The following is a 14,241-nucleotide window of genomic DNA, read 5'->3' as shown; positions in this document are numbered from 1 at the left end:
AAAAAAAAAAAAAAAAAAGAAAGATTAAATGAATTTTCCAAAGTGCTTAGAATGATAGCTGGCATACTCTAAGCACTTATGTTAACTCTTATTATTAGCATTGCTTTTAAAATTGCTCTTGATTGGTAATAATTAGGCTTTAATTCACTGAATTAGTAGGCTTCTGGTTAAAATAAACTCAATATATTTGATAAATAAAATTCTTCCATCAGCCAATGATTGTAACTCCATAAAACAGCAAAAACTCTGAATAAGCACATGGTATGTTCCCTGTGATTATTGAGTAGATGTAAGACTAGAACCTAAATTACATTGCTGCCATCTTTTCCCAAATTCAGAACAGAGAACTTTAGAATTTTAAATTTTTATGTTCTTTTGCAACTTCTTAAGAGTCACCTTTAAAAAATCTCTTTTATGTGCTCAGGCAAAGGAGGGCAGGTAGTGAGTGAGGAAAGTGGAGGAGCCACAGGCCTCGGGGAAACGGGGCCTGCTGGCCAGATCAGAACCCGGTGGGCTGAGCTGTGCGGGGAAGCGAGTGAACACCTGCTTATATTAAGCCTTTCAATTGAAAAACAAAAGCATCGTTGTGCCCTGAGAAAAGGGACCACAGTTCAGACAGCCCCAGTGGCGGCAGTAACACTCAACACCCCAACCTCCTCGCCTGCCATTCACACCAAACTCAACATTGTGGGGGTTTTTGCCCCTGAAGGAAGCCGTGCAGTAAGTTTTGGGTGTAGAATATGATCTCCTATAGTTTGTGTTTTAGAGACAGCAATGTGATATTTATAGGTATTAGGGACCAAAACACAGCGTCTACAGTTAATCAGAAGGCAGAAGTACAATAAACCTGGGGAACTTAACATATGGAGGCCCCCTCCAAAGCGAATGCTGAAAGAGGTCACTTAAGAATGAACCACTCAGGGCAACAGGCTAATGAGAGGGTTGGCTTGTGCTGTTTTAAATCTGAAGCTGCCGATTCTTTTTGCTTAATTATCTGTAATGTCCTGCTTAAAAGTTGTAAAGGCAGATTTGCAATCACCTGCTTTAGTACTTAGTGAGGAAGAAGACAGAAGCGCAAGTGTTTGGAGGGGTGATCTGCCAGGGCGGGGGGTGCATGGTAATGTGATGTGATTACACATGTTTTTAAGTGTAATGGAATTATTTTTAAAATGTTCCCTCTGTAAATGAAGCAGCTCACCTCCTTGCTGCTTAATTTTTAAAAACACAACAGCAGTTTACTTTTATTTTTCTTTTTTTGAGATAGAGTCTTGCTCTGTCGCCTAGGTTGCAGTGCAGTGGCACCTGTTTACTATTAAGAGCACATCTTTCTCCCTGATTTTAGACACCTGTTGCTGTTGGGACGCATACAGCATCATGCCCCAGTACTGTCAGCTCACCTCCCATGCCCAGGTTTGACTGCAGCTGCCCCAGGAGGCTAAGTAACCCTTCTCCCCGGGAATCCAGTGCTCTGTCCCCACAGAACTAATCTGGAAATCAGAGGCTCAGAGATTGCATTCTTGCTAATCAAAACAGTGACTTCACTCATTAGTATTCTACTTTTCGCAGTATTTGCTCATGCCTGTTAAATTGTTTGATCCTCACAGCACTATGAGCCAGCTCGGGTAGATATTAATTAATTACAGTTTATCAATGAGAAAAAGTAAGGTTCACAACAACTAGGAAAAATGCCTGTGGTTATCAACCAGTATCTGGAAGAGCTAGACTCACATCTGCCCTCCTCTTAAAAAGGGTAGTTTGATTTGAACAAGGCTTCTCAGCCTTGGCACTAACAACGTTTAGATAATTCTTTGTTTTGGGGGTCCATCCTCTGCATCGTAAGATGCAGCATCCCTGACCTCTATCTCCTAGAAGCCAGTAGCACCAGCCCTCACATTGTAACAACTAAAAATATGTCCAGACATTGCCAAATCTTCCTGGGGGTGGGGGCAAAATTGCTGATTGAGAACCAGCAGGTCAGGGTGTTTCGGATTAAGGTGGATTAGGAATCACACTTAGAATACCAAAGGGTCATTCATCCTAGAGACCAGCATAGCTGCTATTCATGACAACTGCTGCTTAGCACAAGCGAATTTGCTTGTTTCATGGAAGTGGTGGCTTTCCAGAATCTGAAGGAAAAGAAGAATGGTCAGGACAGAGAACATACTCCAGCCCTTCTTCCCTCCAAAATCCTGAAATGTTATTTGTTCAATTTTTGAATTGGTATTACCGTCACATAGTTCAAAATTAAATATGCATAGAAAGATGTATTCATTTATTTATTTTTTGAGCCAGAGTCTCCCTCTGTCGCCCAGGCTGGAGGGCAGTGGCGTGATCTCGGCTCACTGCAACCTCTGCCTTCTAGGCTCGAGTGATTTTCCTGCCTCAGCCTCCCAAGTAGCTGGGATTACAGGCTTGCACCACCATGCCCAGCAAATTTTTGTATTTTTAGTAGAGATGGGGTTTCACCATGTTGGCCAGGCTTATCTCCAACTTCTGACCTCAGGTGATCCAACCATCTCGGCCTCCCAAAGTGCTGGGATTATAGGCGTAATCCACTGTGCCTGGCCATAGAGCCACCGAGCCACCATGCCTGGCCATAGAAAGGTTTACACAGAGAAATTTCCCACCAACTAAGGACCCTACTACCTGGTTCTCCCTGGAGACAGCCAGTGTTACCAGCGGTCAGAAATATTTTATAAAATACCTTGTATTTAAAGAAATACTTCATCTTAGATCAAAGTGTCTCTGAGCCATTATCTTACTCACATTGAAAAAGCAATAAAAGGTATCTTTCCTTGGAATGTGGTCGGGGTCAGATACTATTTCCTCCTACCTCACTGCTGCCTGCCTCCACTGATAGGAAACTGTCTCAGACACTGGAATGAAGTAACCACCAAGGTCTTCAAAAATAAAACAAAGTGAAAAAAACTGGGCATTTGGGTCAAGGATCCTGTGGGTGTCCTGGTCTGGTCAGTTTCTCACTGGAGCTTTCTGAGTGCTGTCAGCACGTGTGCCTGTCATGGTGAAAACTAGCTAAAAAGACTACACACTGTAGGCGAGGCATCGGTGCCACAGGCAGGTGGCCTCTGCCCCCACAGCAGCCTGCGGTCATCAAAACCAGAATCTCCCAGTGGAGGCCTATTGTGGGGAGGCCCAGAAAGGAGGGAGAAGCAGAAGAGGAAGGGGTGAGGGACCTGGAGCCACAACCTCAGGGTGAAGAGGTGAGACAAGAAGAAAAGCAAATGGCAGTGCACGTTTCCCATGACAGTCTAGGCCCTGGTGGTTGGGAAACAGTGGCCCAGTCCAATGAACAAATCACAACATGGGACATCATGTGACTGGAGCTTCTAATTATCTCCCTAACAAAGAACTGCAAGGTAACCTGGCATATGTCATTGAATTACCCTGACATCTGTTTGTTTTGGAGAAGTGGGGCTGGGTCATTTCTTCACATATAAAACAGACAAAACTTGAATCTCTAGCATCAGTATTTTACTTGCATTGAAACCATCCTCTTTCAAGTAAACTCATGCTCTGCCTCCTGCTTCCTTTTAAGTCTCTTGCCTTTTTAAACAACAAACAAACCCCCCAAATAACACAATACTCTTTCCCAAGCTTCTCTAGTTCCACCAATGGCAGAAAACTTCTGATAGTCACACTGATTGGAAATGTAATTTTCTTTTCAAAAATATTCCCCACATCTTTTCCTACTCAACTTTGCACCCAACTTTGTTGCTCAACTAACACAAAAGTCTTCCCGTGTCATCTCCCCCAACCCTGTGCAACTTGTGCTCTGCCACTGGCTTTGCACAGGCCTTTCATTTGTCACTAGCCCCTACAACAATGTTACAGTACATCACTGCCTGAAAACTGTACTCCCCAGCATGGCAGTCATCAGCCACGTGTGCTTATTTAAGTTTAAATTTAACTAAAATTAAGGTTAAAAAATACAGTTCCTCAGACACACTGGCCGCATTTCAAATGCCCAACAGCCACACATAGCTTGTGGCTACTGCACTGGTGCAAATTATAGAATATTTCCATTATTGCAGGAAGTTCCACTGGACAACACTGGCCTAGAACATAAAATCCAAACACCTCAAACCAGCACCCAAGGGTAGCTATCATTTAGAGCCAGCCCATACTTCCAAAACTGCCTACTACTTTCCCCAGACACTGCCACTTAGCTTTATCCAGGCCAGCCTGTCCTGTAATGCCAACAAATCATGCTCCTCCCTAATTCTGTGCCTGTGCTCATTGGACTCCCTGCCATCAAGACAAACAAGTAGGTAAATCAGAATGCACAGTCACTTAAAAAGTGGAATTTCTGGCCAGGCGCAGTAGCTCACACCTGTAATCCCAGCACTTTGGGAGGCCAAGGCGGGTGGATTGCCTGAGTTCAGGAGTTCGCGATCAGCCTGGGCAACATGGTGACCCCATCTCAACTAAAATACAAAAAATTAGCTGGGCGTGGCAGTGTGCAGCTGCAGTCCCAACTACTCAGGAGGCTGAGGCAGGAGAATCGCTTGAACCCGGGAGGCGGAGGTTGCAGTGAGCCAAGATCATGCCACTGCACTCCAGCCTGGGTGATAGAGTGAGACTCCAACTCAAAAAAAATAAAAGTAAAAGAGAAATACCAATTGTCTTGGCACTTACTGAACACCAATTTGGGTCAAGATTTAATTTTTTCATGTGGGTCCATCTTTTTTCTCCCAAATAAGTTGTAAGGTCAGGGGAGGCAGAGACAAGTTCTTACATTTCTTTTGCATCCTCCTTTTTCCTTCTCACTTTTTTATACCAACAGGGAGGTCAGAGGGTGTAAACTGGCCACTGCCTAGGGGCCAGATAGGGTCCACAGGCAAACTGTTTTGTCCAGAGTGTATTTTTAAAAATGTTTGAATTAGTTACTGTCATTTAAAAATGGCAGATTTCACATCAAAATTTTCATCTCTGTTTTCTTGAAACATTAGAGTATCTGGCAACCCCCGGCGAGCATTCATTCATAGCTCTGTTGGCTAGAGCTGACTGCCTGCTGCCCCTTTTAAGGAAGGTGCGGACTCTCCTGTTTTCCATGGTCCCCTCGTTCTTTCACTCCCTTCTTAGCTGCGGGGCCCCAGTAGACTTCTGCATTTACAACTCTTGCGGAAAGCACTCAATAAATTAACTGATAATGGCAATACTCCACTCTGTAAATAAAGCCAGGCAGCCTTTAATGCCTGTCTTAATGGGCAGCTTGTTTGTTTTATGCAGCTAAAATCAAACTTCTTATTTTAGCCATTAGCTGAAGACATTATTAACCTCACGGCCCAGTGTTAGCTGTTCTTCCTGAGCTTGCCAAGAACTGAGAACGGATTCAGGAAATGGTCAACTGCAAGACAAAAGGCAGCCAGCCTCAATAATCACATGCAAATAGCTGAGACACAGAGTGTAAAGTTGTCCCATGAACACTGAGTGTTCCCTAATAGCACGTGGAAATCATAGCACTCATGATGCTGAATGTTGCTGGCAGCTGCCCAGTAAATCTGGGGCTCAATACAGAAAGCCAAAACCTGCTGCTTAATTCTAACAATATTGGTTTCTTCCCTTTTGAACTCTTCATTATAGACTACTGTGTTGTAAAATTGTTTTCATGTCTTGCCTCTCCCACTCCACTGTAAGCTACTCATAAAATCCTGTGGTATATTTCTCACTCCTAGAATAGAGGACCAGAGGCCTTAACCTGGGATCCATGGATTGGCTTCAGTCAAGGCAAAAACAATGGGTTATCAAAGCTTCTTAGTAAATCTGTGCATACCTGATGGTCAGGGCTTCAGGACTGGGAAAGAAATTTAACTTTAAGGTATTTGTAAAGGGAGTAAGATGTATGGTGGCCTTGACAAAGCTCGTGTAGTCTGTTTGCTATCATTTACAGTTTTTTGTCATTTGCATTTGCAAAGCACTGCTTTTATGCTTTCACTAAGGTCATGGGTGAGCATGGTAAGCTACCCAGGGCCAACTCATGCATCATGCTGGTAGAGACTGAGTGAATAGGGAGTAAAACTGCCAGTTTTTGAGACCATTAGTCCAATACAAACACACTAAACATAATATTTAACCCATACTTATCCACCTTGTCTGAAAGGAGACTAGTGAATCTTTTAGATGCCTTTAAATCAAGACTCATTAAATTTGAACATACTTTTTATGAGTAATTTAATGACTCTCTCAAAATAGGAAATGCAGTTAGTTTGAAATAAACTACATCTTTATGAACTTCTCCAGGTTTGTAAAAGATATGTTTCCTCTCTAAATATGTATAAACCATATGTTTAATAATAATGCTCAAATTATACTGGGGAATGGCTCACTTATAATCTGGTTTCCAGAATGTACTCTTCCTCATTTTTGAAAATAGGAATAATATTTGCTATGTCCTGTTTTCTGACAATTTTCCCATTTTCAAATTTGTTTAAAGCTCACATTCAGAGGTTTTCCTATTCTAGCTTTGAATTCTTTCGTCTGGGAAATGGTTTACCTGGGCCTAGAGATAAACATATTTGCAATAGCTTATGTGCCTCTTATTATTACCTCTCCTAATTCTGAGATAAACACACTTGCAATATCTAACTCCTAAGTCCATCATTAACACCTTCTTCAGTTTGAAGATCAGAGAATTAAACTGAATAATTCAGCTGAGCTTTTATCTGTCAGTAAAACAACACTTTCTCTAAGTGATTCCTTCTTCTTGCTAAGCATATCAATACCATATTTATGAAGGGGTGAAGTTCTAAGTGCTGTGCTGGTCTTCTTGGTGCTTTTTAAGGAGGCTATGTACATCCCCTTCCATTGCTTATACCTTAAACCAGAAATCATTAATAAGATCCTGATACTATTACACATAAAACATTGTTCATTTAAAAAAAATTTCTGGTCCCTTTAGGTTTTCTGTGTCTTTCCTTATTTCTCCTACCATAGAATTTGATTTTCAGTTTTTACAACCTAAAAAACATTGCTGAGTTAAATATCCTACTAGAGACATTAATCATAGAATTACCTATACTAATTATCGAAAACCTGCTTGACTAAAGAAGTTCTTGGGCAGGGTACACTTAGCAAACTCTGAGATGTCATGGTCACATTTTTTCTACAACTTTTGCAGCCACAAAGCCTCTCCTGTAAGTCAGAATTCAGTCAAGAATTTCAGTGCATCTTAATGCTGACTGAGAATACCACCTGAAACTGATCTGAAGTAATAACAGGCTAGCAATGTAATCATCTCTGTGTTGGTCCACGCTTGAATGAATGTACATGGAATCTTGGGTAAACGAGACAGGATTTGGTTTTTCACCTGTGTCTAAAAATAAATAATAGTGTAATTGTTGCCTTTGGCCAGATGTACAAATTTTATAAAATATACTGTGACACTTCTGAGCTCTTGAATCTTTACCCAACTCTTTTCCAACCACACCATCACTTTGAATGACAACCTCCTGGTTTATATTTCAAGGTTTGGCTGAGTGGAAAAGTCAGATAAAAAAGATCAGGAAAAGTGCATATTCCCCACATGAAAATGGAACAGAAAATACATCATGTTAGTTCCATGACCTGAATGTGTGGTCGGAGCACATAGCTCATATACTTTATGACTAAACGTCTTGCAGGCTATCCATCAAAGTATAAAGGGAAAAATTAAGAAATAATAAACCTTCAATACCCAAACCTCCTACTCTTAAGAGGGCAAAATAGCAAGAACTTTGAAAAGCTAAAATGTATAATCAATTTATAATCAGGAGTAGAGGTGCTTGGGAACATATTTCACCCAGTAATGTGTTTGAACATTAGCTTGGTAGCTGGGAATCAAGAATTTATCAGTCAAAGACTGGTAAGTTAAGATACACTAGGAAGTCTGGAAAACGAGTTTTTGTGAAATGGACTGAAGACATAAAATCTGAACGGCTTAGAAAAGGCGGGGAAGAGGAGCATCTCACATTTTAAAAGTTTTAAAATACAAAGGTAGGAAATGTTTTAAATGTTGGTGGAAAGTAGCGAGTCCATTAAAGGATTTATATAGTATACACAGAACACTGCATGCCCTCAGGAGCCTTCTTCTTAGGAATAAGAAGGGTCTTCAAACAACTATCTTCACTCAATATTCTGTATTATGGTGAATTGATCCCCAAAGATCCCCATGCCCTAATCCTCGGGACCTGTGAATATGTCACCTTATAAGGCAAAAATGAATTCAAGTTGCAGAGGAAATTAACGTTGCTAATCAGCTGACTTTTAGATACAGAATATTACTTTTTATTAATATTTTTCCGTGTTTCTGTGAGCCTAGGAGGGCTCAATGCAATCACATAGGCCCTTTAAAGTGTCAGGGTGATACAGCCTGGGAACGACTCCACCAGCCATTGCTGGCTTTGAAGATGGCAGGGAGCCACGACACAGGGCACGCAGGGAGCCTCTAGAAGCCGGGAAAGACAAGGACGGGACTCTCCCCTGGAGTGTCCAGGAAGGAATACAGTTCTGCAGACACGTGGATCTCAGCCCAGGGAGACCCATGTTAGGCTTCTGACTTACTGAACTAGAAGATAATGTATGTATGTTGTCTTAGCCACTAAATTTGCAGTAATTAGTTATAGCAGCAACTGGAAACTAAGATAGTAACTTATAACTGCTTTGGAGAAAGAAAGGCCTTTGATAATATTCACGTACCAAACAGCAACACAGTGTTCCTCTTTAGAAAATAAAATGCACACTCACCTTTTTATAGGTTTTTTCTTCATTTTGTTTTCCAGGTGCTGCCTCTCCATTTTCAGCAGCAGACGACATCTACAAGAGAAACACACTGCCATTTGAACTTGAATGCTACTCTGAAATACAATATATTAATAATATTGCTAACCAAAGGATCTATTTTAGTTAAGCATGTTTTTGTTATGGCTACTGTTGTTGTTCCTAAGAAAGGAAGAAAGAAAAATTTCAGAATACTAAAAAAGAAATCTGCATTCCTTAATCTTTCAAAAATAAATCCAAAACTTTTTTGTAATATATTTTATCCCATATGCTCTAAGAAAGCATGTATATGTGTATAAGTTTCTGTCTACAAAGAGTTTTTTTTTAATTTTTTTTTTTTTGAGACAGGGTTTCATTCTATCACCCAGGCTGGAATTGGAATGCAGTGGTGTGATCATGGCTCACTGCAGCCTCAAACTCTTTGAAGTTCAAGCAGTCCTCCCATCTCAGCCTCTCGAGTAACTGAGATTATAGGCATAAGCCACTGTGCCCAGGCTACACAGCTTTTTAAAAAACTTTTCTTCTGGTTATAAATGCTCACTGTAAAAATATATGGGAAGTACCAAAAAATATGCGTCAGAACAAAAAAATTACTCAATTCTACTACCCTTGGGCAACTCCACTATTGATATTTTATCATATTTATTTCTACCTTTTGTTCCGTGTATTTTCATATGAAAAAACTTACAATACTATCTGACCCAGTATTTTTCATAGAACATTTATGTAATATTTTCCCATTTGATTACAAAAATATCTTTGTAAGAATAATTTTTTTCTAGTTGTAAGATATACCACTCTGAACACCACTGTGTGTTAATACTTTAGTCAATGCTAATATTGAAGGATAGTTGAGGCAGCTCAAAGAGTTTTGCTACTGCAAATAGTACAATAATTATTTTATGCTTATATCTTTATCTAACATCAATGTTTTCTTGGACTAGATTCTTGGAATTGCTAGGGCATACTAGGGTATTAAAAAATTTAAAGCTCTTACTACATATTGGTAACTTTATTTCCAGAAGAATATTCTCATTCACACTGCTATCAGCAGTGAGTGAGGGCTCGTTTCATTACACATTTAGTAATGACTGTTATCATCTTAAACAGCTTTGCTAACCTGATAGGTAAAAGAAATCATCTCCTGGTTTTAATTTGCATCTGTGAAAATTACTGGTGAAGGTTAACATCGTTTTCACATCATTTTTAGTTCTTCGTATTTCGTCGAGTTTTCCATTGTTTCGTCCATTTATGGAGGTCTTAATGTTTCCATTATTGATTTTTACCTATTATGGTTATTCATACTAGTGGTTTGCTTATTTTTATGTTTTAAGGTCATTAATTGCTTGCCAAGTGCATTATTAATAGTTTTCTGTTATTATGTGCCTTTTTGTTTGTTTCTGAGACAGGGTCTTACTTTGTCACTCAGGCTGGAGTACAGTGGTGCCATCACAACTCACAGCAGCCTCGACCTCTCAGGCTCAGACAATCCTCCCACCCCAGCCTCCCAAGTAGCTGGGACTACAGGTGCACATCACCTGGTCTGGCTAATTTTTTGTAATTATTTTGGTAGAGACAGGGTTTTGCTATGTTGCCCAGGCTGGTCTCGAACTCCTGAGCTCAAGCAATCCTCCTGCCTCGGCCTCCCAAAGTGCTGGGACTATAGGCATCAGTTACTGTGCCCAGTCTACCGTGTGCCTTTTAACTTGTTTCATAATTATGATATAGAGAAGTTTTACATTCTTATACACTCAAAACTATTACATATCTTTGTGAATTCTTTTAATGCCTTAAGATAAAATATTTTTTCATTGAGAGATCTGATCTTCAAATGTGTTTCTCTCTTTTCCTAATGATAAGATTTTCACATGTAACCTATAATTCATCTGAATTTTTAAAGTCAGTTATGTTACTTCTGTGGTAAACAAGGGTAACTTCATAATTAGGGAACCACAATATTTAAGGGTCTTACCTTAAATTGCATGCAGAACATTTAATACCAAGGAAGGGTAAAATTTCTGACTTTCTTTTATGCCTTTGAAGCATGCTTTAAATTCTGGGCTTTTAATAAACATAGCATATGCTAAACCTAGGAATTAATCAACTATTTCTCTGCCTTGGAACAAAGTGACTGAGTTTACCCACACTGCCATGAGCTTGATATGACTAAAAACCATCCAGGAAAATAAATGCAAGAATCACGGTGAGCCAACCTCACTAGATCTAGTACTGCCCACCAATCAAACCCCCCTTTTACATAATTTTGCAGTTCTATTTGTGTCTATTTAATCTGTCTGTGTTAGAATAGAGTCTTCAAGGACAGATGTTTCACAAACTATTGTTTTCCATCTGTATCTGCTTAAATTGACTTAAAGAATAATTCATTTTTCTAGTCTCTTTATAATAATATTTCGGCAAGTTTTGAATAAAAGTGCCAGAAGAATTTAAATGGTTTATATATCATGCTCAGGGTAAAATACAGGCCTTCAACTGTTTAACAGAGCCAAGACCTCCCTAAAGAATGTCATTCTAATAATTTCACTTTTAAGACTTTGCAGCTTTTAAAACCAAAAAACCACAAGAGCAACTCTGAAGGGTGCTTAAAAAAACAGCCTTAATGAGAGGTTAACTAACTGGCATGAATGAAGGACGGAGGATGAGATGGTCTTAAAGTATTTTTTATTACTTTGTGAATCACCCCTGACTTGACGGTAGGGAAGAGGAGAAAAACATGTAAACTTCTATTTTTTTAAAAAAACACTTCCTTTTAAGCAGCACGAAACATATAATAATGATAAACAAAGGCCATGAACTATCATCTGGATTCAAGGGTTATTTATTTGTTTTTCCTATAGAGTGATGTTTAACAAAGTTCACATGAACCTATTAACCAGGGACATTGGAGTCGGAGAGGCCATGCAGCATGGACAAAGAAGATGCTTGGGGATGTACTGGTAAACTGCAAAGGGCCATTACAATGGTCACAATGATGACTACTGTTTCTTCTTAGACTTGTTATGCTTCTGCACCACATCATCTGTAACTAATGAAGCCAAGGTAAGTATGAATTAAAAACATCATTTTAAAAAACATTATATAATCAGGTTGGGCATGGTGGCTCACACCTGTAATCACAGCACTTTGGGATGCTGGGATGGGATGATCACTTGAAGCCAGTAGTATAAGCCCAGCCTGGGAAAAACAGTGAGACCTCATCTCTATAAAAAATAAAAAATTAGCCAGGCACAATGTCTTGCACCTATTGTCCCAGCTACACAGGAGGTTGAGGTGGGAGAATTGCTTGAGCCCAGGAGTTTGAGGCTGCAGTGAGCCATGATTACACCACTGCACTCCAGCCTGGGTAACAGAGCACTCCAGCCTGGGTAACAGAGGAAGAGCCTGTCTCAAAAAGAAAAACAAAAGCAAATACTGTGTCATTTTAGATAAGGGACTTGAGTATATTTTGGTATCCACAGGTCCTGGAATCAATCCCCGGCAGATACCAAGGGCTGACTGCACTGAATTTCCTTTGGGGGTGATGCAGATGTTTTGGAACTGCATAGAGGTAGTGGTTGCGTAACATTGTAAATGTACTAAACTGTACTAAAAATGAACACAATGAATTGTTCGTTTTTAAATGGCTAATTTTATATTATATGAATTTCACCTGGGAGACACAGCAAGACATCGTCTCTAAAATTTTTTTTGAAGTTATAATCATATGTATTTTCATGTACACATAAAAGGAAGGAGGAAAGACATTCTCAGAAGTTCTGGTAATTATCTACAGATGATGGGATTATAAATGCTTTAGGTTTTCATTTTTATATTTTGTTAGATTCTCCAAGTGTTCTACAGTGAACACTGCTACACTTAAAAATAAGGGAAATACTGTTTAAAAGTTTAACCACACATAGTAATTAACAACAGACACCACATCTTGGTTTTTTTTAAACCCTTCTGGCATGCCAAAATTCATAAAATTTCTTGTTTCTGTTTGCTTGATGTTTGTTTCAAATTTGAGGTCAAAGTTAAAGGTTATGAGCTAGATATATGTTTTAGCATATTTGTAAAATATTTACGATAAAAGGTAAGGGCTCTATACTGATTTGATCAGAATTAATGAAAAATATAGACTATATTCCTTACCTTTGTAAACAAAACGGCAAGTCATCTGCAGTTGGTAGTGATGGGTGGCCTACTCATTGTTGAGATCGTTTTCTTTCCCAGGTTTCTGTAAAATAGAAATTTCTGGTCATTACTTATTCATATCCCTACTACATCTCCCCAAAAAGATCAGAGGTAGCTATCAGGATACATGCAATATAAGCAGTTAAAATTAAAACAAAGGAAGGAATGTGGGTGAGGGAAAATAAACGTGGAGAGCAAGATGACTCCATCAGCAAGGGCTGTGCATAGAACATAAGCCACAGGGCCTGGTATGGTTGTTGAATAAGCTTTACAGTCTATAACTTGACTCTGAGATTCCTGGTTTCCAGAGGAAAGGAAAACATGATCAGTTACCAGATGCATAATGAGGAAAAGATAAAAGCAAAGCAGTGGCTCAAATGAACCACAGGTATCCAGAGATGCAAGCTGGAGTGGAAATTTCTCCCATGGATCTTCATAGAGGAGACAACATGTGACATGTGGACAATTTTTCAATATTATCCCTATGATAAATTTCCTGTGATTTCCATAAGGGTTGATTAGACGACACAACTTCAAAGAAAAGTTCAAAAAAGCTCTTGTGCTATAATTATGTTTGATACAGAAGAGATACTTGCTTATTGTAATCAATTTAAAAATGTAAAGAAGTATAAAGTAAAAATGGATTAGGCTGGGCATGGTGGCTCACGCCTGTAATCGTATCACTTTGGGAGGCCAAGGTGGGAGGGTTGCTTAAGGCCAGGAATTTGAGACCAGCCTGGGCAACATAGTGAGCCTCTGTCTCTTAAAAAAAAAAAAAAATTAGGTCTTACTCTTATCTCCCCTACCCCGCGATAGCCAATATGAACAGTCTGTTTGTTGTATAGCCTTTCAAAATCTTCCCTATGCTTTTTCACACACACATTTATTTCTGCCACCTGCTCTTATCAATATATTTTTCAAATCTATATATCTACCTCACTTAAAAATAACTGCATATATTCACAAGATGGACATACCATTGTTTAACCAATCACTCCTCTGTGGAAGCACTCAGACTGTTTCCAAACTTGGCTACCTTAACCAGAGCAGGAATAAACAGCCTTATTCAAACATCTTTAATGTTCTAGTACTTTTATTTTTGTGGGAAAGAATCCTAGAAGTGGAATAACTGTGAGGCGAAACATGATAAGCATGTTAACTACTTGAATGACTATTGCTACATTTCTTTCCGTGCAAAGGCTGAAGCAATCAGCCCAACTGTGCATGGTGAGTGTTTGCTTATTGACACACTGATCAGCACTGGTGTTCGCCATC

General features: G+C 39.4%; 1 protein-coding gene across 1 annotated transcript in view; it reads right to left on the bottom strand.

Moving 5' to 3' along the window:
- The window catches only part of PIP5K1B (phosphatidylinositol-4-phosphate 5-kinase type 1 beta), a 210,870-nt gene extending 197,861 nt beyond the window's left edge, over positions 1 to 13,009 (bottom strand). The window contains exons 1-2 of the mRNA XM_017873042.1: positions 12,925 to 13,009; positions 8,743 to 8,811 (exon numbers count right to left, since the gene is read on the bottom strand). Of these exons, the coding sequence (XP_017728531.1) occupies positions 8,743 to 8,811 (69 nt within the window). The 5' untranslated portion in view covers positions 12,925 to 13,009. The remainder of the gene's footprint in view (positions 1 to 8,742; positions 8,812 to 12,924) is intronic.
- Positions 13,010 to 14,241: the final 1,232 nt, after the last annotated feature.

Source organism: Rhinopithecus bieti, unplaced genomic scaffold (assembly GCF_001698545.2).
Source record: "Rhinopithecus bieti isolate Rb0 unplaced genomic scaffold, ASM169854v2 scaffold_7648, whole genome shotgun sequence".
Classification (NCBI taxonomy): domain Eukaryota; kingdom Metazoa; phylum Chordata; class Mammalia; order Primates; family Cercopithecidae; genus Rhinopithecus; species Rhinopithecus bieti.
Note: the sequence above shows the minus strand (reverse complement) of the source record. Positions and strands in the feature narration are given on the sequence as shown.